Source organism: Excalfactoria chinensis, chromosome Z (genome assembly GCF_039878825.1).
Source record: "Excalfactoria chinensis isolate bCotChi1 chromosome Z, bCotChi1.hap2, whole genome shotgun sequence".
Lineage (NCBI taxonomy): Eukaryota > Metazoa > Chordata > Aves > Galliformes > Phasianidae > Excalfactoria > Excalfactoria chinensis.
In genome coordinates this window covers 37076265-37100240 of record NC_092857.1, presented here as the reverse complement: position 1 = coordinate 37100240, position 23976 = coordinate 37076265, and the positions used below count along the sequence as shown (strand labels likewise).

The window sequence follows — 23976 nt, the reverse complement described above, 5'->3', positions numbered from 1 at the left end:
ACAGGTCTAAACCACAATTCATGCAGAACTCCTAGCACAGAAAGTGAATGACGTTGGGCAGGGCAAGTAGGAAGTGTTGTCAAAAGTCAGGACTACATGGAGTAAAGTAGTGTCTCCAGACCAGGATGATCACCACCAAAAGGCTAGTAGGCCAACAGTTACACTGGGTCTGGGTGAACCCCCTTCAGTGAGATCAATGAGAAATAGAAGTAATAGTTTGAGAGACAGATGACATTTGTTTTTTCTTTTTTTCTAAAAGGGAAAATGTCTGTCTTGGTTATGCGAAAAAGTTAGGCAAATTGAGAAATGACAGAGAAATGTAAGGAAGGATTTGAAAACTAGGTTAAGAGAAACTAGGAGGGGAAATCTGTGGGGCAAGTGAGAAGACTAGAAGTGAGAAAGCAGGAAGTTTCCTAAACTGTGACAGGAGAAAAAAAGTAGAAGACTGTGATATAGTTAATGGAAAGCATACTAAAGAAGTGAAAAATCACACCTTCTTCATTCTCATACTAGTAAGAATGAATATATGCTGAGGAGAAAGAAACTGGGGAGAGAATTAAGACAAGAGCAAGAAATAGTGTAGTAGTTGCTAGGACTGAAGATGCAACATTTAATTGTGATGGCATGAGGTGGGACTAGCTTCCATCAGCTGGAGGGATGACAGATGGTTACTGTGAGTTCTGTCTGTCTGGAAGGGTGTAGGTGGCCCCAGCCTGGCTTTGAAAAGGTGGTAAAAAAAAATGGCAGGAATGAGAATGAGGAAAGGAAGTGAATGCTAGTCCTCACCAATGAAAGCAAGACAGTTGAAAGGGGATGGTGCAGACCTTTGGAAAGTATCAACTCTGATGAACTGTCAGTCAGAAAAAGAGCAGATAATGAGTCCCAGTACAATCTGAATTTGTTGTAATTCTGTTCACTCTGCTCAGGTGAGTACCGGGAGTGCATCCCTTAGAGATGTCTTGCAAAGGTTCTCAAACCAGTCATAGTAACTGTTTAGCTGGTACTAGGAGCAGCAGAGTAAAAGCCCAGGAAGCTGGATCTTCTTTCAAACCACTGTCAACCTGAATTCAAGATCTTGTGATCAATAGAATTGTGTGACTAGAGTTTCTTTGTTAGTGTGAAATGTGGTACCAGAAGGTACCCATGATACTATTTTGAAATAGTAGGTAAAGAACTGTGTTTCTGTTGGGATAAGATGCCCTTCTCCTAAATGTCTCGCAGTCAGCTGCCTTTTGTTGTGCTTCATGGTGCATCCATGTAGTCATGAGTTCCTGTACACATGTTAAAGTAAACAAAGCAAATAAAAAGATTAAACCTCGGTTCAAGATGAATACTGAAAATTGAACTGTCAGGGCCAAGAAATAAGTTTCTTGTGCCACCGCTGTTGTAGGTTAAGATATGAAAGTTTGTTCTGTAAAGCTCTATGAAGAGCATGGTGGCAGTCTGGCCACTAGCCAGGATGCCTCTGTTGGCAGAGGTTTTCTTAATCTGACCCGTCCTACTCACGTGATCTCAAGATTGGATGTGAACACTTCAAAGAATACAGTAAGTGGGCAGTGGATAGGCTTCCTTGGGGTATTTCAAGGAATATGGTGATGTTCAGTGTGTGCAACTAAAATTAGGACTGAAGCAGAAAAATAAGGCCTCTCCCACCCACAGTGTGCAAATATTTGTATGCATAGGAATACCAGATTAGCCTTCTTAAAGCAGAACAGCAGACTCTGTTCTGGTTACAACTACTGCAGAGCTTGGCCAGTAGCAAGAGCAAACCTGTTTGTACTAGCCTGGTTTCTACATCCTAATGCTTTTTGAGCATGAAAACAACAGTGGTGGAAACAGGAGCTCTAGATTGGTGCAGGATAAGCACTGTGAATTACTTTACAGGTAGGGCACTTACGGTATGAATGAAAGAGGAGAATTTTGCCCTTGGTCTGCCAACTGCAAAGCTCTTTCTCAATTTACCGTGTGGTTGCACTGCAATTTTAAAGTAAGACTATTGGTTTCTGGTTTTGTTATAATGTAGGTTTTCACACTTTCTTTCATCTGTAGCCTGTCACTGTAATCCACAGCTCATCTCTTTCACTCCTACTTAAGTAAATGTCCTTTTTATTCCCAGACCTGCTTGCTCTTTACTAATAATCCTTTAACTTTTTTTTGGAAGTATTTTCACTGGCATACAAAAAATGTAGATTTCCCTGGTGAGCACGACCGTTGTGTTTCAGAATATAGGGCAAAAGGTATAATCTCCTTTTGACTGTAATTTTGCAATTCAGAATTTTTATTGGCCTACATATTTTTAGTAAGATAATAGTTACCATTCTATTTTACAGTACTAATATCAGTTTTACTGCAATGGATTTTGCTGTCCTATTTGTATACAAGTTACCAAAATTAACTTTAATACTGCTAGTAGCTATTCTCAAACTTTGGCAGTGCTAATATTTTGTCCTTGAAAAAGAGGGTAGTGGAAGTATCAGTTTCTAAAGCAGTGGTTTTTAAGGAAGATTTCTAATCTCTAGAAAGTGGAAATGCTGGTAATTAAATAGGCTGCTGAAATGGAAACCAAAAGACTCTTTAAAAATAACCCATTTCTTACATCCGTGAGCTTACTGTCTTTGACAGCAGCGAGCACTCCTCTGCGCAGATACAACCTGTGGACTTTTGCTAGTGAATTGCCATGAAGCTGTGGGAAGAGAAGTTGTCATATTTGTTCCTTCATGCAGTAGATAACAGATAAAAAAAGTCTTTTCATCCTTGCACCTTGTTGGTGTATCTATCTCTGCTGACCAGGGTACTTCCAAGTGTATGTCTACAGTCAGTGGTCATTTGGCTGTTTGATAGTTTTCTTCATGTTCTCTTGGGCTGATCATGTTTTTAAAAAATTATTGGCTTGATGTTTATCCAGTCTCTTAGAATGGTTGATTTTTAAAAAAAAAGGTTTTTGAAATCAGAAGAGCAGTTCGGTAAGCTTAATAACAGAAGTTATTATTTATCTGAAGAATAACTAATAATATCTAAATAGTGATTTGCAGTAGGACTGTTAAGTGAGCCAAGATGGAAAGATGAAGCTTTCTCTGTGTTGTAGCAAGTAGCACAGTAACTGGATATATCCAATTGAAAGCTGTTTGAAGTAACTTGTAGGAATGGAAACTTTAAAAGAAAAATGAATAATATCATTGAGGAGGAAAAATTCAGTCAGAATGAGGATGTAGTGAAATGTAAGATATATTTGGAGAAAATTATTGTACACCTTCCAACATCTTACCTATTTGTTAGCTTTCTTCTTCCCATTTTACCCCCATAGTACTTAAACAACACAAAGAGGTAGTTTCTTGGTCTTTTCCTGCCATATAAATTACTACTTCTCATTTAAATGTATTTCATCATTCCTTTCTGTGGAGGAAAAAAAAACACCAAATTTTTTTCTTTTTAGAACTAAATGGTTACTCATCATAAAAAGTGTGCGCGAGTGCCTTTCAACCCTAGGAAAGATCCAGAGACTGAAAAATCCTATTTTGCATCAGTGGGTACCAAGAAAGACTAAGTGGTGGTATGGACAATCAACTGCATTTTTTGCTTGCTTACTGTAATAAACATAATATATATAAACACAGACTTATGTGTGTGCATACAAAAATATATATAACACGTTATATATCGTACATAGTCTAAAATTTAGAAAAAGGGACGTCTTTTGTGTTGTTGCCTAACTGTAGATCATGTTGTCTAGAGTGAATTTGAAATTTCTTTTAATGAGTAGTTTGTAAGTGCTGTTTTTGAGGAACCTTGAAGAAAGATCCACTCGGACATGTAAAAAATTGGAATTAGGAGCATGCATTGGGAGTTCATTAATGATTCAGGATGATTGGTTTCAGTTTTCCCTCCTTCCTTTCACAAGGCAAAATCCAATCAATACTTTCCTTTCAAGGTCACAACTGCTGCTCGGTCTCTGTCCTTCTTATAACCCTTTCCCAACCACATGCATGTTCTGGAGGATTTAATTACTGTTTTAATCAAGGTTGTCATCAATAACTCTTAGCATCTTCAGGCTCGGACATAAAGTCGTATTATTACAGAAGAGGGTTCAGCTCTAATCCAAGTACAAGGGAGCTGTGGTGATGAATAGCTTCAGGTCACTCTGTTTGGCATTCATGAAAGGAGCTTTTCCCCTCTGTTCCTGTCCCCAGTAATTCTATGGTTGTGTTATGGCCGGGAAAGTATGTTCAGCTTGTTCAGCTGTGAGGGAATGGTATTCGATTTCAGATATTTGATTCTGCAAGGTTTGTAAAGTTGAGTTGAGTTTGAGAAAATAGTTTCTCTTTACGTGAAGGATATTTTTTCATTGTACAGGTTGTGATCCATCACAATGTATTTGGAAACTGGAAATTAGAAATTTGTTCTCTGGAACAGAACAACAACAACAACAACAAAAAAAAAGTAGGTTTTAAAAAAAGTTTTAAAAAAATATTAGTTTGCTGGTTTTTTTCCATCTTTGGAAATTGGTTCAGTATAGAAAAAAAAAGTCTCAGATTCAGTATTTTAATTGCAGGAAGGACCACAATGATCCTCTGATGAGGGTGGAAAGTTTTATCATGGTGAAACAGCTTTCCTTTTTTAGGAAATATCATAAGCAGTCACCCACAAATACAGAAGAATATCTTAATTATACTTTTGTTTGGAATCTCACTGGAGTATTCTCTCAGCCAAGCCATTTGCTTTCTGAATAGGCTGCTAAAATATATACATATCAAATTGCTAAATATTATTTATCTACTTCTAACAATATAAATTGTGTATTTTCAAAGTGATATTTGAGATTTGTTCACTTGAAGAGAATGAGTGGAACATACTACTAGCAGTTTAATATACTAGACCAAAAATGTTAGTCCAGTGTGATTTTTATGCTGGCTGAAAAACAGCAAATAAAATTTATGGCATTATCTCTTCATTCACCTGCTTTTTAGGAAAATTTGAACAGTTTAAAGGTCTACAGTCAAGAGGGAGTTATCACAGTATTTTCATAATCAGGCTCTGGGAGTTCAGATGTATTGTAGAACACTAAGAACACAATCAGTCATGCTTGCTGAACACAGTAGATCCAGATTTGCTGTGGACTGTAATTCTTAACTAGTCAAAGAATACCCTTTCTACTGATGTAGTATTTAGCATAGTTCAAAATCAGCTTTAAATATACTTTATTGACTTTATGCTGTTCATTACATGCTGGTAATAGAAAATTTACTTCTATTGCTTGTGTGTGTGTTTGTGTGTGTGTGTGTGTGTGTGCGTGCGTGTGCGTGGAGGGTCAGTACTTTAAAATTAATGCAATTTCCAAGGAGAAAACTGTTTGGTAACCTGTGAAGTGTGCTGGAAGGTATTTGTGTATACATATTTATACAAATCTATAACTACACAAATTTTCAAGCAGTGTAACTGGTGCAGATTGTTAAAATTGATGTATGGTTGGCGATTGTTTTTTATTCACTTGTTTTTGTTTTTATACATTTGTCCCTATGTTGAATTCATAACATGTCTGAATCTATTGGTCACAGATTCATTGCCTTGCACACAAAAGTCATAGTTCCATGTTTCAGAGAGTACTTAGAACCAATATCTAAAAACCTGGAACAGAGCTCTTTAATTTTAGAGTGTTTCTCTGTATTCACTGTGAAGACTCTTGCTGAGCTACCACAGATTAGAAGAGGAGGAGAACATTACATTGCCTCCTGTATCACAGGAACAGCAAAAGAACTCCAGGCCTTTGGCACAACAGATGGCAGCTGGGAGAAACTTCAGGGAATGCAAGTTGGTTAGAGGCTAATTTCAGTACTGGGAGTGAAGAGTAGTGCCAGGTACTGAACAAGCTGTTTTCCTAGTAGGTCTTCTAAGGATTCACTAATGTAGTGAGTTACTGATTTGGCTATTAATGAACCAGATTTTGGTCTATATATGATCCTCAACAGAAGCAAACATCCCAGTAGAAAACTATAAACAAAAATGTTCTCCTTGAGGTATGACTAAGGATTGGTCTTTGACTTCAGAAAAAACTATCAAGATATCAAGTGTGAAGGATGACCATTAGGTGCAGGTGGGAGGTGATTCCTCTCCTCTACTCTGCTTCTGTGAGACCCCAACTGCAGTACTGCATCCAGTTCTGTGAATATTTTAAAGACATGCAATTTTCTATAGCTCTGAAACATACATACAAGCTGTGTTTAGTAGAATCAAGTAAGAAAAGAAATACGTAAGTTAATGTGACAGCTCTTCCTCATGGTATAGATCATTAACTGAAAAGTGTGAACTGAGAAGAGTCTGGAAGTATCACAATGCGCTTTCTCTCCTGCAGATCAGGACAGAAAATAATGCAATTGGTGAAGAAATGTAAATATAAAAAAGAGTAGAATTGGCAGTTGCGAACTGAGCCCTGAAAATTACATTAATGGTAATGCGTTCCATTCCAGTTCATGGTGAAGTAAAAGGAGTTGGTCTGGTAGATCAAATATGGCTTTCATTGCAAGACTGCGACAATGAAGGTGAGATGGTAAAGCTATTCAGACTCCTAACCTATAAAGAATGAAGACTATATTGTTTCTACATATACCTGCTGAATTTACAGAATTATTTCTTCTTAGAACACATGTAATACTGTGGTTGGTTAGAGGATTTTTTATTTTATTTTATTTTTTTTTTTTCCCAGCGTACATATATCCTGTATGTACATATTCAGTTCATACAATTTTGGTGTAAAATTGTTAATAAGTCAAAATTATGAATAATATTATTATATCTTTGGTTTATGTATTAATTTGGGAAGTTCTATTTCTCTAATAGAATTTTAAACTCCTTTTTCTTTAAGGAGTTTGAAACAGCCTTGAGAAAGATTTTATTCCATTGAAATATTTAATAAATTGAGGTTTGGAATTGACTGAATAAGAGAGTATAACTTGCTGTCTTGATTCATTCATTAGAAGTATACTGTGAAGCAGGACTTGGTGAGCATTAATTTGGCATAAGCAAACCCAGCACTACATCTGTGAAAAAGTCCCAAGTAATCATGTTTAGACTTGTGTCTTTATATGAGTGGGGTTTTTTGTTTGTTTGTTTGTTTTTGAGTTTGCTAATGTTTGCAATTATCATCTTCTTTTCCAGTCCAGACAAGAATAAAATTACAAGAGCTCTCAAGTACCTGTTAATATATTTTTCAGAGAGAATGTAGAAAAATTACTTTCTATTCCATCAGTATTGATTCATGGCACTAAGCCTAAATAATTAGAACAGGACAAAATCAGGCTTTTGTGTCCTACATTAACAAAATTGTTACAATTATTTTGAAAATTACTTAACCAGTTACAGTACTAGCATGCATTTCACATTAACTGATTCACCCTCTCCACTCCATTGTACATCAGATATATGAATCAGAAATAATTTAATTCTGTATTATCTGTAAAGTAGCCTCACTGGGGAGAAGATACTGTGTGTGGTTTGCATGTGCTGTATCATTTCACCACTTCTGGGGCAAAGCATATCAGCATTTGTTGGCATCATAGCAAAAGGCTGTAGCTTATTTTCTTTGGCCCTGAGGGAAAGTCATAGGTTATGACCATATATTTGAAAATCTTTTCTCCCTCATCCCTCAAAAAAGGTGGCCTCATCCACGCTCTGTACTGTGAATAATTCTTGACCAGTGCTGTCCTAGGAACCATACTGGAACATTGTGTGGGAGAGTGTTATTTATCTTAGGTCAAAAGGGTGCTGTAATTAAATATAGATGAAATAATTAAGGCTAAAAAATAAGATGTATATGTTCCAAAGCATGGGCTTTGGCCTTTCCTTTTTTACTGACAGAGATGTACCCCGAGCCTCTTTGTTTTTCAAGTCTTCAGAACCAGTCTGGGTGGAGTCAACTGAATTCTAATTTATGCTATCCTGTTCCCTTCAAAATTATTAATGTCTTTGGGAGTGTGTTTCTTTGGTTAGATAGCAGGACAGGATATTGATCCAGATGTACAAGAAAGGAAAGACTAACTCTATTGCTGTTGCCACAGCCTGGAAAGTTAGGTTTGTTGTACATCTGCAGAAGCAGACAAATAAGATCTAGAAAGGATCTAAAATGTATATAGCATACTGTGTGTTAGATGTGGATAGGAAAACTAGTACCTGTTGCAGGAACAGAGCTTCAAAAAAGAAAACAGTCTTATTCACTTACTTGTTAATAGCCTCTCCTAGCAGTTAAGGCAATAAGCCAGTAAATAGTATCCATTATATACTCATGTCTAATTTATTTCACGTTAATTCAGTTTATAATTACATTGTATCATTTAGTAAAACTGTTTACTTTCCCTGTACAAATTGGCTGAGTCTTCAGATGGAGATATACAATTAGCCTATTAAATGTAGTACATATTCAGTTTTGTCAAAAAGGTGCCATGGAAGGTGGTATTCTTAAATATAAAGAGAGGGGATGTACCTTTTACCCTGAGACCAACCCAGAGTACCATTCTCCCCCTCTGTTCCTTGCTGCATCCTGTGAAAAGTGCTCCTCTGAAGGGGAGGTCCATTTTATGCTTGCATAAAATGGAGAACAGAAGAAAGCAAAGCAAGGACAAATTTTAAGTGCACATTGTTTCTGGCTCAAAGTGTTGTGCTTCAGGAGATTCAGACTGTTTCATGTAGTTCTGAGTTGAGCAGTTATTCTCTGTCTTCTGTGTTTGCACAGACAGGCAGTGTCTTCAGTGTGATCTAACTTAGTGAAACATCTGGGCAGAGATAAATGTTCCTGTAGCCTTAGAATAGGGGCAAGATCTTAGTTTACATTCTTCAGCCTATCTACGGCTGAAGATAGATCCCAAACATTGGGATGGCCTTCCTTGGCTACAAATCCAGATAATGATTTTCATGAGGAACCATTCTGTGTGCCGTTTTTCTCTACCTGCAAGTCACAAGTGATACTTAGAGGATCATGGTGTGCATAAGGTTCAGTAAAAGGTGATTGTAAGTTTGTCTGTTCTTTAGCCTGTGATATTAAGATTTGTGAGGGTATTTGGGGACCTGTATCTTAATATTTTTAACAGGAGAGGAATATTTGAATCAAAGTTTTATCAAAGTGTTGCAGTGATCTCTTACCCTGTGGTCTTATGATCTACACAAAATGAAGGAAGAAAAGATGTACAAAAAACCTGTAGCAGTGCTAATGGCACAAACCTGTGACTAGGATGACTGGAACTTTTTTAGTTGTTTTTTCTCAGCCCATTATCCTCATCACAGACCATACTACTTCTCAACAGTATTTCATAGAATCATTAAATCACAGAATCACAAGGTTGGAAGGGACCTAGTCCATCCGTCCTCCCTTTACCATACCTACAGAAAACCACTAAATCATATCTCCTAACTCCCTATCCAGACACCTCTTGAACAATACTAGGGATGGCAACTCCACCATCTCCTTGGGCAGGCCATTCCAGTGCCTGACCACACCCTGAGAGAAAAAGTTCCTTCTTATGTCCAGTCTAAACCTCTTCTGATACAACTTGTGGCCATTTCCCCAGGTCCTGTTTGTTGCCTGGGAGAAGAGGCCAAGCCCCTCCTCATCACAGCCTCCCTTTATTTATTTATTTTTTTTATTTATCATTCACAGATCAGGTTTTATGAAGAAGATCATTAGTTGCCATGTGGAGGTGGTTGAATGGCACTGACTTTTAGAGGAGATCATTGGAATTAATGGAGTAAAAGAAAGAACTGTTTTACTTGATGCTGTCAATGATCAGCTTCTGCATCTTCTAATAATAATTTGGACTTCATGGTCTCAAGATAAACTGTCATAGGAAGGAAGCTGGAGAATTGTTCAATAACAACTATGAGACCTATAATAATCAAAGGTATTGAAATTATTGTAAGGCAAAAGTAATTAAATAATGCCACTGAATATATATAATATAGTTCAGTAACTCTTACTATAATAGAATGAACATTTTTTCCCTTATTTCCCTATCTATATCCTGGCTTGCCAGTTCAAGTCAAAAGGACAGGTATTGAAAAATTTGGACTGCTTGTTGATTCTTGGAATTATGCAAACTAGAACAGTGGTAGAGTTGGCTTCATTATTCAGGTAGGGTTAGGGAGAAAGGTTTATGAGTTGAAAGTGAATCTGTTTTTCATAGTGGTGAGACGTAGTTATTCTGTGTCCTTCATGTACATCTTCCTTTTAGTGTCTGCAAACTGACACTTGTCAAAAGTGCATCTGTGGTAGCATTTCTGTATTTTCCGTTCATACCAGTGAGCGTATTAAACAGAAATTATATGGATGTCATAAGGTAAATAGCCTTTTTTCTTAAAAGCTTTGACTTTTCAAGTACTTGAAGAAAGCTTTAACAAAGGAGTCCTTGATATATTGATTGAACTCTCAGGCATACATACAAATGAAGTGTAAAATAACCTGTAGACTTCTATATTTTAAAGTGTATGTGGAGATAGTTAATTGTTATGCCCTTTCCTGCAAAGTGGGTTTCTATTAACATGCATTTTTCTGTGGTTCTATGGAAAGCTTCTGTTTCTACTGTTTCTTGAGTTCGAACAGTTACTTATTCATACTCCCTCTTTTTAATTTGATCTGCACCTGAATTAGAAGCTGAATAAAAAAAATGTGCTGATTGGCTTTAAACACTGGTGTTTTGAGCCTTGGGCTTGACTGTCACTAATCAATAGTAAGCAAAGAAACTACAGCATCAGGAGCAGTTCTGCAAAAAGAAATGTGTATTGGGTATTGTGCTGGAAGACTTGATGACTGGGTTTGAGAAAGATGTTTCTTCTTCTTAAGAGTGTTTTCTTCTTAAGAGTGCAAATGTTTCATTTTCTACTGACTGCTTGGAAAATGAGCATGTCTTCCAACATGTTGTTTAAAGAAACAAAAACTCCAGACACATTAAAAACATTAAAATATTAACTAATCCTCATTGGCAATATAGGGACTGTCATCCCAAAATACTTTTTGGTGAAAAGGACAAGTTTTATTATCTCATTTCACACTGAGAACAGCTCTGTGAGGTCTTTTACCAAAATATGTATAATTATGTTGACACCACCACCCCCCAACACTGTTTAATGAACTTGTAGATCATTGTAACAAACCATTAAGTAGATTGAATGCTGCCTGAAACACCAATGTGAATGGTTCCCATTGTGTTAAGCCCATTTGGAAGTCTCACACAGGTGGCAGCATCCATAAAATGACAAACTGTTTATCCTTATCTGTGGAGCATAAGTTTAAACACTGGAGAAAATCTACAGAAAGTGGAAAATAAATCTTTTTATAACATTGCAGTGTTTTGAAGAGTTACAAAGGAGAGCAAAGACTCTTAAGTTTTGTTTTACTGTTAGTAGTACTGAGGTTAATGTGACACTGCATAATGTGCTGCCTCCTTTTTTTTTTTTTTTTTTTTTTTTTAAACAGAGAGTGAGTGTAGGAGTCTTGACTCCCAGTCTTGATGTTACAGGGTCCTGATTTTTCAATTACTAAGTAAAATTAGTCATGAGAAGATCTGATCTCCAGGGGGCTTTCTTTTCTTTCCAATAAAAATGAGGTGACATTTTGCCACTCAGATCCAAGAAGCAAATAAAACTAGGAATGAATTATTTCATTTAATTTTCTACTCGAAATCAGAAACTAACAAATTTGATAAGAATACTTTTTTAGGTAATTAAACTATGCCTCTTTACTTTCTTCCTTCCACTCAGCAGCTTGAATTTTCTCCAAATAAATCACTGTTCATTTAAAAAGACCAGAGATACATGCCATGTTATGCTTGATTGCCTCTAAGTTATGAGAAATAGAAGTATAAATTTGATTATTTGTCTCAAAATACTGTTTGGATCAAAGCCCTAAGTAACATCCTGCTTAGGATAAACCACATGTACTTGGTGAAGAGAGAAAGCTCATTAAGATTTAGGAACTTTCAGTTGAACAACACATCTTTTGCTTGTGCTTCCCCTTGAACATCTGAGTTTACATACAGGATCTCTGAATTTATACAACTCCAAATATTTAGAGACATATTCAGGAGAGTGGGATGTGAGTGTATGAAACTTAGTCATCATTGCAGGAAACTTTTATTTACTCTGGCAGAACTGAGATCAAGTTTGTAATGACCAAGGAAGTATGCCTGCAGACTCCAACTCATCAGAATATTTTCTCGCATCCTTTTAGACAACAAGGATCTCAGACTACTAAAATTTTGTATTTCTTTGTGAAAATGTTTAGAAGACCTTGTCATAACATTTTCTTTCCTGTGAGATGGAACGTGATCGAGATTTTTTGGGGCAGCTAGAAAGGCCAGACTGGATCTGGCTTTGGGCAATTAGATTTAGCTGCAGATGCTCATTGCAGGGAAGCTGGACTAGATAGCGCTTACAGGTCCCTTCCAATGCTAAGGATCTGTGATTAAATTGAGCCAGTTGATGAGCTTCTATCCCATTAACAGGAGCATTCAGAAATACAGTGTTAAAATGCATTAGATATTACGATGCCAGAATGATGCTCATAACTATTCAAATCTATATTGTGTGCTGGTTAAAAGAGGAAAAAGGATCCTCTCTGAAGATAAAGAAGGAATTCTATGATTGGCTTTTTTCTTTTTTCTTTTTTTTTTTTTTTTTTTTTTTTTTTTTAACCATGGTGCTGTTAATATAGTGAATAGAAAAATAGAAAAACTAAAAGCAATTGATCTTAAAGAGATTTTATCAAGCTCTCAATGAAAGTAAACTCTTAGGTGGTTACAGATGATTTAGCATCTGAATGATGGATTTACAAAAGTCCTGAGATAGTTGTTTGCAGAACTTCCAGTTTACAGAAAGTGAACTGTAAGATCAAAAAATAATAATAATAAAATCCTCACTCTTGGCTCAGCTGGATCTGTATCAGCAACATAATTCATACTGTACTTTATTCAGTGCATTCTATTTGGAAGAGAACTTATGGGTGTAAATTTGGTGTCCTCACAATAGTATATTGTAGAATCACTGTTTGTTACTGTCAGTAAAGGATGTAGATTTGTATTAAGACTCATAATGAATTCTGAACTCTCTGAATGATAAACTTATACTGGAAGAAAAGTATTGATGAGTTATGTTTTGAAATAATTTGTAGTTTTTTTTCATTACATTCAAGACATTAGCATTTGAGATATAGGCATATAATGTTCACTTAAATGATAAATGAATTTCTGTAACTCTTTATACGGGGAAGATGGATAGCTTCTCTCTCTCTTCCATTTTTATTGATTATTTATTTATTTATTTATTTAAAATTTCTATTCTTTTTGTACTTTTGTACAAGTCTGAGTGGCTGCTTACATAATTGCCATGTTTTCATAACACTAACATTAAACTCAGAATTCCGTGCCCTGGCAGCTAATAGGGCAATGGGGCCAAAATTACGCTTTGCATTAACCTGTCCAACAGGCTGTTGAACTCTGGGAAGCATTTAGGATGAGACAAATAATCTTCTGAAAACCCACTACCCATAATATTTTGCTATTACTCCAAATAGTCAAAGAGTAAGTGTACAAATTAAATCCAGATTGCTTGCTGCTTAATGCATTTGTAGATTTCTTTACTTCCCCTGAAACTATTTTTAAAGCACTCCTGTGCAATTTCTGTATCTTTATATTCTAGTCCTTTTTTCCTTTTCACCTGTGGCTTGTCACAGCTGTGACCCCTGTCCTCTGCCTTTCCTCTCCCTTTTCAACCCCTCTCTTTTTCTTCTTCTTTCCTCTTTTTTTTCTCACCAGAATGAAAATCTGAAACTTATTTCAGTTTCATCAAATTGCTTCATTACACACAAAATAAGACCTTGTTTGTTTGTTTGTTTTGTTGTTGTTAGGGAACACACAAGAAAAGTGAAAGAAATAAAAGCCACATGCACAGAATTAGAGAAATACTTCTGTTCTTAGAGAGTTGCATTTGGAGCACTCAGAAAGAAATTATCTGGTCTTCTACAGATTGAGCACATGTCTTAGCCACTAGACATCTATTATAGTGTGGCAACTCCTCTTAGTGTTTGTAAACTTATCTCTGGAGGTTTGGTTTCTGCTGTAAAAATTGCATTTGACCTGAAACTGGCACTCTGAAATAGAGTTTGACTATGTAAAATAATAAGTCCCTGTAAAAATTTCTTCAGATTATACTTATTCTGTCTGGGAAAAAATAAGGAAGTTACTGCTGTGTGTAATGTAATTTTGGCTTTGTTTTACAATTGAATAGATAATAGATATTTGTGCTCATGAACACTTCAGTGTGAGTCAGTTTTGTAGACTGAGATATTAATCCTATTTTTCCCTTGCAAAATCTATTTATTGTCATTAACCTGTGCCTTCAACGGGACTTGTAGGACTCCACCATGGATGTGTTGACTCTTGTAGAATGCTCAGGTCCCTAGATCTCACTTTCCATACTGTGGTGGTTTTTTGTTTGTTTGTTTGTTTGTTTTTTCTTTCTGAAACCACTTAAAACTATTAGTGTTGCTAACATATTTGGAGTTGCAATTAAGAACTTCTCAAATGAATATTGAAAAGTTACTTTAAACACAGCAGTTTGATTTCACTGTGGTTGCAACAGACTAGGTAAGAAACAAACTAAAAGACTAGACATATTTCACTTGCAGTGATTTGTTTTAGTGGTATAGATATGTATATCCACACTGGAGATCTGCAAGGCTTGGGAACTTCTGAGGGAAGGTAGTAACAATACAGTAGCTTTCAGTGCTAGGCTGACAAGAACATGATGATGCTTCTTTTTTCCCCTCTAACCCTTAACTTCACCACATCTTTTATAATATTACTATAGAAATAATGATTAACTGCAGTGACTTAGTAAAAATACTGACAAAAGGACCAGAAAAGCTTGACAACTTTGTACAGCCTCTAGAAATAGATCCTCAGTCTAACTTAAACTCTGTTAGACTTGTATATGCCATCACGAGTATTAATATACTTTGCAACTGTGCATTTATTTTTCTTGAGTCTGCAATGGAGTTTTAAATTATATTTTAATTGGAAAATTAGTCACATCTCTTTATGTTTGTTTTTCTGTTGTTGTTGCTGTTGTTTTTTTCTTTAGTTGTTTTTGGTTTGGTTTGGTTTAGTTTTGTTTGTTGATTTCTTATGCTGAATCATGTCAATTGTTCCAGATGAAATAATTTTGACATACAGTTCTGGGAATGGGCAGTGGCTCAAAACTAGCAAAACAACTGAATTGTTGTTTAAAGTGCTGTGGAATATATTTATGTTTTCAGCTCTTCATAAATATTCATAATTTACTAAAGCAAGTTGAAAAAAGAAAACACTGCCAATGAATAATTAAAAAAACTACTTAGGAAGTTTACATTTACAGGATAGTAGTACAATTCTCACATGATTTTTTTTGGCTTGTTTGTTTTTGTTTTTGTTTTCAAATGTCATTAGAACAAGTAATGGTGACTATGAACAGTGATGTACATAATAACTCAACTGCTTCAGATAACAACAGACTAGGTAAGACAATGATGTTCTAGGAAGTATTTATCCTGTAGGGTCAAATAGGGCTGAATATAGCTTTGAAACTCTTAGCCTTAGATTATCAGGTAATGTTTCAACATTAGGTGCACATTCTAATTTCTGATTTCTACTTCATCTAAGAACAGATCATGACCTGGGGGGTTTTAGTTGTGTTTCAGTGTTTCATCATACATAGGTTTTGATTTTCAAGTTTCTTTTGATATTCAGAGACAATAAGTTATACAATAGTTAAATAATATTTTCCCCAATTTATTTATTTGTTTGTTAGTTTATTTGTTTATTCTGCCATTGCAAAGTTATTTGACACTAAGTGCAGAAACCTCTTTGGAGCAGAGAGGATTATCTGTGTGACATAAGGCATGAAACAAAGATTACAGAGGACCCCGTTGTTGTGTAACTATAACTCTGTGGCATAGCTGGATTCTCCAGTCAGTGAATAGACCAATCTAAAGATACAGAACACCTAAACCTGATTGTGGTTTTGCTCACTGTAGTTGTTTGGACAAGGCAGGACTTCTGGCTGAGGTTCATCTGCCTGTGCAAAGTGCAGGCCTTGGCTAAAGATTTCCAGACTGATTGCATTACAGCTTATTATGTATATTTAGACTCATTAAAGACAAATAAGTAACACACGTTATAAATTTTTAATTGATGAATAAAATTCTGGCCTCAAGATAGAACTAATTTTGTCATTTTCATAAAGTCATGTGCCATTTTTATTTAACATTTTGTGCATGCTTTAAATGCATTTTATGTTTATGTGTTCGGTTGTCAAGTATCCATTTGTGTTTGGACTTTCGTATTGATTTTTCTTTGACTTTTTCTCATAGCATGATTTCTCATATTTTATTTTGTTTCTTTTAGGTTTTGTTTTATTTCATAAGATCCCACTGGATGGGTAAATGAAATATGAAAATGATGAGAGTGGGGCTGTTGAGCTTATTATGGAAGCTGTATGCTGCACACTAGGGAGTGGACAGTGTTCTTGCCCAGTGAAATGCCTCCTCCCTTGGACTTCTCTTTTAGACACTGGTTGTGTTTGGAAAACTCTAGAAGTACTTTCAAGCCAGTAGCTGTTTTTCAAGAATGGGGCAATGCTAAGCCCTGAGGCAGCTATAAAATTCAAGAAAGTCCAGAAATAAGCTACCACACTCTTTCCTATTGCCTTGTCCTCACTGTGTCTTCAAAATGACTTTGAGTTGAAATTACATTACATTGTTTTCCTATGTCATTTTTTTTTCTGTTTGAACTTAACTAGAAAGATGTTGTTTTTATAAATAATATTTATCAAAGGTGAACTGCAAAGTTGCACTTGTATTTTTGCATAAATGGCTCATAAAACTCTTCCACAAACACTTTATTTAAGTATGCGCATGAACCCATTGATTTCAGTGGGAATGCTGACATACTTAAAGCTAAGTTTGTGTATGTTTTGAAGATATAGCCTTAAATACTGAAGCAGTAAATTGCAGAGTTGGCCCTGTAAATCATATTTATACATGTGGTTCCACTGACTTTGCCAGGTAGATGCTGAATCTGAGCTGTATGGATAATGAGCACAATATTGTTCATCACTGGTTTGGGTTTTGAATGACTGCCATCACTTAACCAGTCAGTCAGCCATGCTTATTCAGTATTATCCATAAGAACACAGACCTTTAGCAGTCTGGAATGCTGATTCTGAACCAAAAGCAAGAGTAGCAACACTATAATGTTGGTCCTTCAGACTGTATGTTTATAGGAATATTCAGCTGTTCAAATAGAAGTGTACTGTCCCCAGGAATCTTCACAATTGCAAGGAAGGTTTGCAAAGGCACTAGAATTTTGCAACAACTGGGATGCATTTGGGCATATTGTTAGAAATTCATTTTCATTCTGCGTACTTACAAAGTCCTGAGCTTAAAATTTGATCTTTTCTGTTTAAGGACTAATCTTAGGAAAGGTGAAGTTTCTGTGTTTTTTTTTTAGCTGGAAGTTAGTTAGGAAGATTAGCAGCAAAAGACTGAGATAGATGAATATATTTCTATTAATTTTGATTGAATTTCTGAGCTTTTGATTTTAGTTCCTTGAGAAACAAGCAAAAGATTGTATTATTTTTTCTCTTCTACATTTGCTTTTTTTTTGTTTGTTTGTTTATTTGTTTTTAATTTCAGGCATTTTCACTCTTCCATTGAAAAACTGTTGTGAATGTCAACGGTTTTTTAAAGTATACTCTATCCTTCCCTTTCTACAAAAGTATATATTCTGTCTCCTTTTTTCTTGTCTTAGCCTTTTTTTTTTTCTTTTTTCCAAATAGTTATCTTCCTTTGCCTTTAAAGACTTTTAGTTCTTTGAGTTTTTTTCTTACACTCTCTTCGCTCTCTGACATCCAAGTTCTTTCTTCTTGCTGTCAAGTTTTCTAAATGTCCTTATTAGTCAATAAGTTCACATTTGAATTCTTCAGGATCAGTGTAGTGAGATATTTCCTTTCTTGTGTAACTGGCTGCAGAATGGGAGCTGCAGTTGCTGGAGTGCTTTCTTGCCTTCTCCAAAATCTGTCCCAAATATGTGTTTTTTAACACATAACATTAAAAAAGAGGGCAGAGCTGGGAGTGTAATGATGATCTAGGAATCACCAGATTCTCTGGTGATTCTGGGAGGGATGGCAGCAGTTGAAGACATCAGTCATGCTCCCTGTGTGAAGTTAGATATCAGCAAGGGTTCTGCCATTCCTTGGAAAAATATATTAGGAATACCTGCCTTTTTTACTCCCTAGGTCTAAATGGAAATAATCACAGTTTAGGGTGATGCTTTCTATTCTGCTACTGATTCTTCTTTAGCTTTCTTTTAGTTATTTTATTCTCATATTTATTACTTACTTTCCCCATTTTGAAACAACATCCAAAGCTACTGAGATGATTCTTAATTAATAGCAAATCATTTAGATAATCAGTATTTGAAAAAAAGTCAGTGGAGTTGCATTAGATGTAAGCTGAATCATGAGCAGAGCTTGACCTAGTAGCCCAGATTCCGGTCTTAAATTATGCTGGAACAAAGTCAGCTTATTTCAGTTATATATTCATAATTCATTGCCAAATAAATGAGGTGAGAGTCTGATCCCTTTTCTTTTGTCAAGGAAATCACAGACTTGCCAAGTTGGAATTTGACAGATGATTTTTTTGAAATATTCCATTTTAAATGGTAGTTCTTTATGATTTATTATATTTATATGCAGAAATGTGCACAGATATTGATTTGGGACTTTACATACTTTTTTTGTAATTTATTTTGTAGCACTTTGCAGTTCATCTTTATCATGTAGGAATAGGTTGGACCTTCAAGTATTTCAGCATGTACTTACAGTATTTTGGATTAAATGTAATCATGGAGGTAACATCAATAAACCAGATCTGATTTATGCACAAGCAAAATATATATTTATATATATATTGTAGTATTTCCTTCTTAAGCATTTTGTATTATCTTTTATATAAGCCTCTCAGTGCACTGTTATATGATGCAGATATTCACAGAATCTTATGGATTACAGCACATGATTTGTTACTAATTATGTCTTAATGCTGATGTTTAATGCTTAATGGAAAAAGATAATATGATCCTAAAATGGTTTCAGTATGTGGCCAGAACCTCTTAAAGCTAAGGGAGCTAAACTTCTAATGTGGAAATCATAGTACTTACTAGCTCCTGTTTTTAAGCCAGATTTTAAGTGACATTGCTTTTAACTGTTCGGATTCTGATCTGCTCAAATGGTGTTAGTTTAGAAAGTGCTCAGTTAATTATAAATTCCTGATCTCCTTAAAACAAAGTGACACTCAAACTAAGAATCATGCAGGAGCCATTAACATGGTAAAGTTGCTGAACATCAAGGATTTGATACTAAAAAGCTTTTATATTTTTTCACTAAGCAATAAAAAAAGGCTATGAAATGTTTATAAGCAGAGTTGCTATTTTTTTTTTTTTCCAATATGCCAGACATAAAACCTAAAATAAAAGCATATTCTTAATGTTCTGCTAGAAGGGATTTATGCTCAAATTTGCTTTAAAATGGCATTTTATGCATTCAGAAAGGTACTGAGATAAACTTTTGAACAGCTTAATAAGCAGATTACCTGCAGGACTGGAAGGAGACCTGGGGGTGAGTTTTGGTGTGAGGCAGGGCATGTAACCAAGGCTGTTAAATAAACCCATTCCAGCTGAACTTGCTGGAAGTGGCCAGGTCTATGCTGGAAAGGAGTACGTTGCTCCCAGGCAGAGCCCCAGGTCTGCATTATCCTTGCTGCTGTTGTCTGCCACATCAAGTGAGGTGGGTGCATACAGGAAGGCTCTTCCTGCAAAAGGGTACTTGGGGAACATGTCCTCTTCTGCAGAAGTCACAGAACTAACTTGCTGTCAAGGAGGCTGCTGTGACACATTTGCAACGTGTCTGGGTAGCAAGGCACTCCCTGTCCTTTCCACTGCCTTTGACTAGCAACTGGGTCTCTTCCACATAGGAGTGATTCCAGAAAGCCATTAATTTCAGTGGGAGCAAGATCCTTGGTGGCATCAGACATTGCCAAGAAAACCCGTGGACAACCAGTTGGAAGTAATTTTGATTCTGTTTCAAATAGCTTTCACAGAAATTGCTTAACTCTTCTTTGACACTGGGCTGAAGCACTAAAAGTCCATTTCTTCCGTATGGTGCAGGCACTCCTTAAACACCGTTTTACAAAGACTAAAAGCATTATGGAAATCTGCCTCATAGGAATGACCAATACACTTCCTACTAACTCTCTCCACAAAAGCGTTAATACAAAGGTCCCGTTTCTGAGACCCTTCACCCAGCTGTGCATGACATGCTGACTGTTATTGGCAGGCATTCAGGATAGAACTTTAGATACAACTGTTTGAATTTTTAAAAGTACTCAAGCAGTTTGTAAAGTTTGTAAAGTTACCAAACTGATAGAAAGAGTGTCCTTTTTGAAATCTTTCCAATTCAGCACTCCTTCTCCTGTTGCATAGTGAATATTTTCAAACATCAAAAACCTATGCAGAAGTGAGGGAGGCAAATACTTTTTGTCCCATTCAGAAGGAAACTCCCAAGGCTTACTTGAACATTTTTTGCATTTACTACCTTATTCTTCTTTCTCACTATACTCTGTTTTTAATTTATATTTTTCAGTGGTTCTCTCATTCCTTTTGTTCCATTCATGGCAGACTTAATCATTCTCCTTCTTCGTGTTCTGTAAACTCTCTTCTCACATCTCCCCTGATGTCCAGGGTCTTTGAATGCCCTTTGCATGAAGGGCTTCATGCAATGGTGTAAAGTAGTCCAGATGATAATGCAGGCCCATATTGAGCCTGCACCTAGCAGGATTTTGCATTGGATTTTGTCATCCAGTGTCCATAGTAAATGTTTATTGATGGTTGAAAGTACTGAGAACTATAACTACACCATTATAAGAAACACAGAGAATACTGATACCACGTATTTCACAATGTTTCAATGTCCATTCCATTCCATTGCATTCCATTCCATTCCCCTACTTACATGCAAGTGCATATGCCCAACTTTTTGAATCTGCCTTTCATTTTTATCTGTTTTTCTTTTGAATTTACATATTAAATTTGGTATTAAAATAGGAAATGATTAATTGGAATTAAGTATAGGTATTGAATTCCACAGGCATGCAGGTTGTTTGGCTGTACTTGTAGAAGAGTCTTTTTATCAAACCTGGAAGTTATTCATATTTTACATGAGAAATTAGTTTCAGAAATGTATCCATTCATGAAAAAAGATAAATTGAAAAAGTCCATATTATGGTATGTATTGTTTTGATACAGGCATACCATATCCTTGTAATTTTGCTATCATCCTTCCATGATTAGCTGTATTTTTTCAGCTGCAAGGAATGTGGTCAATAAGCACATGTGCTTATTTGAAGGCAGTACAGAGTAAAAATGTTTTCATTTTGAAGGGGGCCAGTAGTCCCTAGAGGCAGCAATGCACAGCAGTGTTTCTCAGTAGACTAGTATTAATTTAGAAGGAGATTTCCCTCCTTGTGTGTGTTTTCAATGTAACCTTCTTCATTGTCTGGAATGACAAGAACTAGCATCTAGGTCGTTATTCAGGGAACTGTCTGATTGAGAAAGAGGAGGAAGTGATGACTTTCTTCCAATGGCTTTGATTTTTCCCTTGATGTAAGAAGAGTCTGGTGCATTCCCTAGGCATGTCTGTAAAACGGGAAAGGAAATCCTGACTTTTTCTTTTTTTATTTTTATTTTATTTTTATTTTTTAAACATAGCTATTTCCTTGGTATTTCTGGAGCAGAATGGAGCACACATGCCTGTAAGCCTGTATCAATGTAAGCCTGAGATCAATGGCCTCAGTAAACATATTTAAAATGTATTCTGCTGCCATTTGGATCCCTGCATCCTTTGAATATTTCTTAGGTTTAGGTTCAATTTAAAAATAGGAAGAAATTGATTCAGTTGGTGTCAAGATATGGAAGTTAAACATTCTGTACTCAAATCTATCTTTCAGAAGCTGAAAAAATTAATGCTCTAAATGATAGAACAGAAATGTCTTCTACCTTAACAACATTCTAAAAAAGAGAACGGTTTGCTGTAATCCATCAGCAGGCTGTGAATTTTTGTTCCCTCCCTCTCCTTTGTAGTTCTTCACATTGAAACTGTTTTATATGTCCTGTAAATAACAGACAATGACTGGTTTTATTGCCAAGTGCTACTGTAACTCTTTAGACAATCCATACTTTGAAGACATGTATTTGACAAACTTATTTTTAACAGCCCAATAAAGTTTTATAATTCATTATCATTGTGTCGTTCACTCTCTATAAAGTACTTATGTCTACTATTTCATCAGAAATTTTATACTGTGTTGGAAAATACCTGAATTGTGGAGTTCCTCAGCTGATATCTGTTGTTATATATATGTGCTTATTCTTGCTTTTGTTTTCTGATATATTGTAAGACTCAGCTCTGCATTTTTATAGCATCACGAATGATTACTATATTTTAAAAAACTCCCTGCTTCAGAAAAAAAAAAAAAGCAACAAAGCAACCACCTTTCAGTGATAGTCATATTTCTATGTAATTTAATGTAAATGCACATGTGTTTAGTATGTACATTTAATAAGACATGCCTTTATTCAGATTAAATGACTACATATTCAGCTGTTGGACACAAGACAGCAAGTTTTACATTTCAGACAACACTTCTTCTACTCAAAACTTTTCTGTAGAAAAAGTGGTGTGATTGAATGCTCAAGCACGCTCTGTTGATTTTACGAACTGTTTTTGGGAAACATCAGTGCTGCAATTTGAAGGATGAGTTTTGATTTGAGTCTTCTGTTTGTCAGGCTGGGCTGTTTGCATCTCTTAATTGAACTATTGAAACAGAGTGCACAACTTAAGAACACTGAAACTGTTATGTCACAGTTTCATCATAAGTTTTATTTTCTCTGTATTTTGCTTTTGTTTCTTTTGTCGCAGATGCAAATATTGTATTACATGTTCCTTTTCTTGTCAGTTAAGGGTTTGATCACATTTTTTCAATGAGATCACAGTATTTTGAGTGTTTTACCCAACCTGCTTTGTACACTCATGTGGACTTTTTCATCCATTGACAAAACTTGACACAACTGTGATGTCACATAGTGTCATCATCTATGCAAAATGTGTTTTTAAAACAATTATTATGTATTGCCACCTTATAAGGCAGGCAGGCCTGTCCATCAGGCATGCCTATTCCTTTGGAGACACTTTCAGTAGGACTTCTTACTAAGGGTAGATAATTATGATATTGATAGCGCTGGAAAAGACAATATTTAAAGAGAGTATTCAAATAAAATTATCAGCTACTTGCCAAATCTTTTTAAATTAAAAACATTTGTTGCATATATATATATATATATACATATTTTGAATGCTAACAGAGCTTAAAAGTGAAACACTGTAATACAAAATTTGTATCCTCAATAAAACAAGGTTACTATCTGAAGAGAACAACTAAAAAAGGGCAAAGTAGAAGCAAAAGTGAAAGTAGCCATTTATGCAGACCGGCAGATTAGGAAGTACACAGGATAAATAGTAATATAGATTCCTGAGTTTGACAAGCCAAATTAGTTTAAAAATGCAAACAAGGATTATCTTCCTTCCTTCCTTCCTTCCTTCCTTCCTTCCTTCCTTCCTTCCTTCCTTCCTTCCTTCCTTCCTTCCTTCCTTCCTTCCTTCCTTCCTTCCTTCCTTCCTTCCTTCCTTCCTTCCTTCCTTCCTTCCTTCCTTCCTTCCTTCCTTCCTTCCTTCCTTCCTTCCTTCCTTCCTTCCTTCCTTCCTTCCTTCCTTCCTTCCTTCCTTCCTTCCTTCCTTCCTTCCTTCCTTCCTTCCTTCCTTCCTTCCTTCCTTCCTTCCTTCCTTCCTTCCTTC

The 23976-nt window shown here is 35.8% G+C and overlaps 1 protein-coding gene across 7 annotated transcripts in view; it reads left to right on the top strand.

Annotated features, from left to right (window-relative positions):
• NTRK2 (neurotrophic receptor tyrosine kinase 2) overlaps window positions 1-23976 on the top strand; it is a 202265-nt gene that overhangs the window by 71230 nt on the left and 107059 nt on the right. Inside the window, exons 12-14 of one of the 7 annotated variants that reach the window (XM_072359868.1) lie at window positions 6462-6533; window positions 15459-15527; window positions 16416-22359. The exons of 2 other annotated variants lie outside the window; for them this stretch is intronic. In XM_072359868.1, the coding sequence (XP_072215969.1) occupies window positions 6462-6533; window positions 15459-15527; window positions 16416-16453 (179 nt within the window). In that variant the 3' untranslated portion in view covers window positions 16454-22359. Of the gene's footprint in view, window positions 1-6461; window positions 6534-15458; window positions 15528-16415; window positions 22360-23976 lie in introns of those variants that run through there. 4 more of the 7 variants (XM_072359870.1, XM_072359869.1, XM_072359872.1 and 1 more) reach the window with 4 other exon arrangements.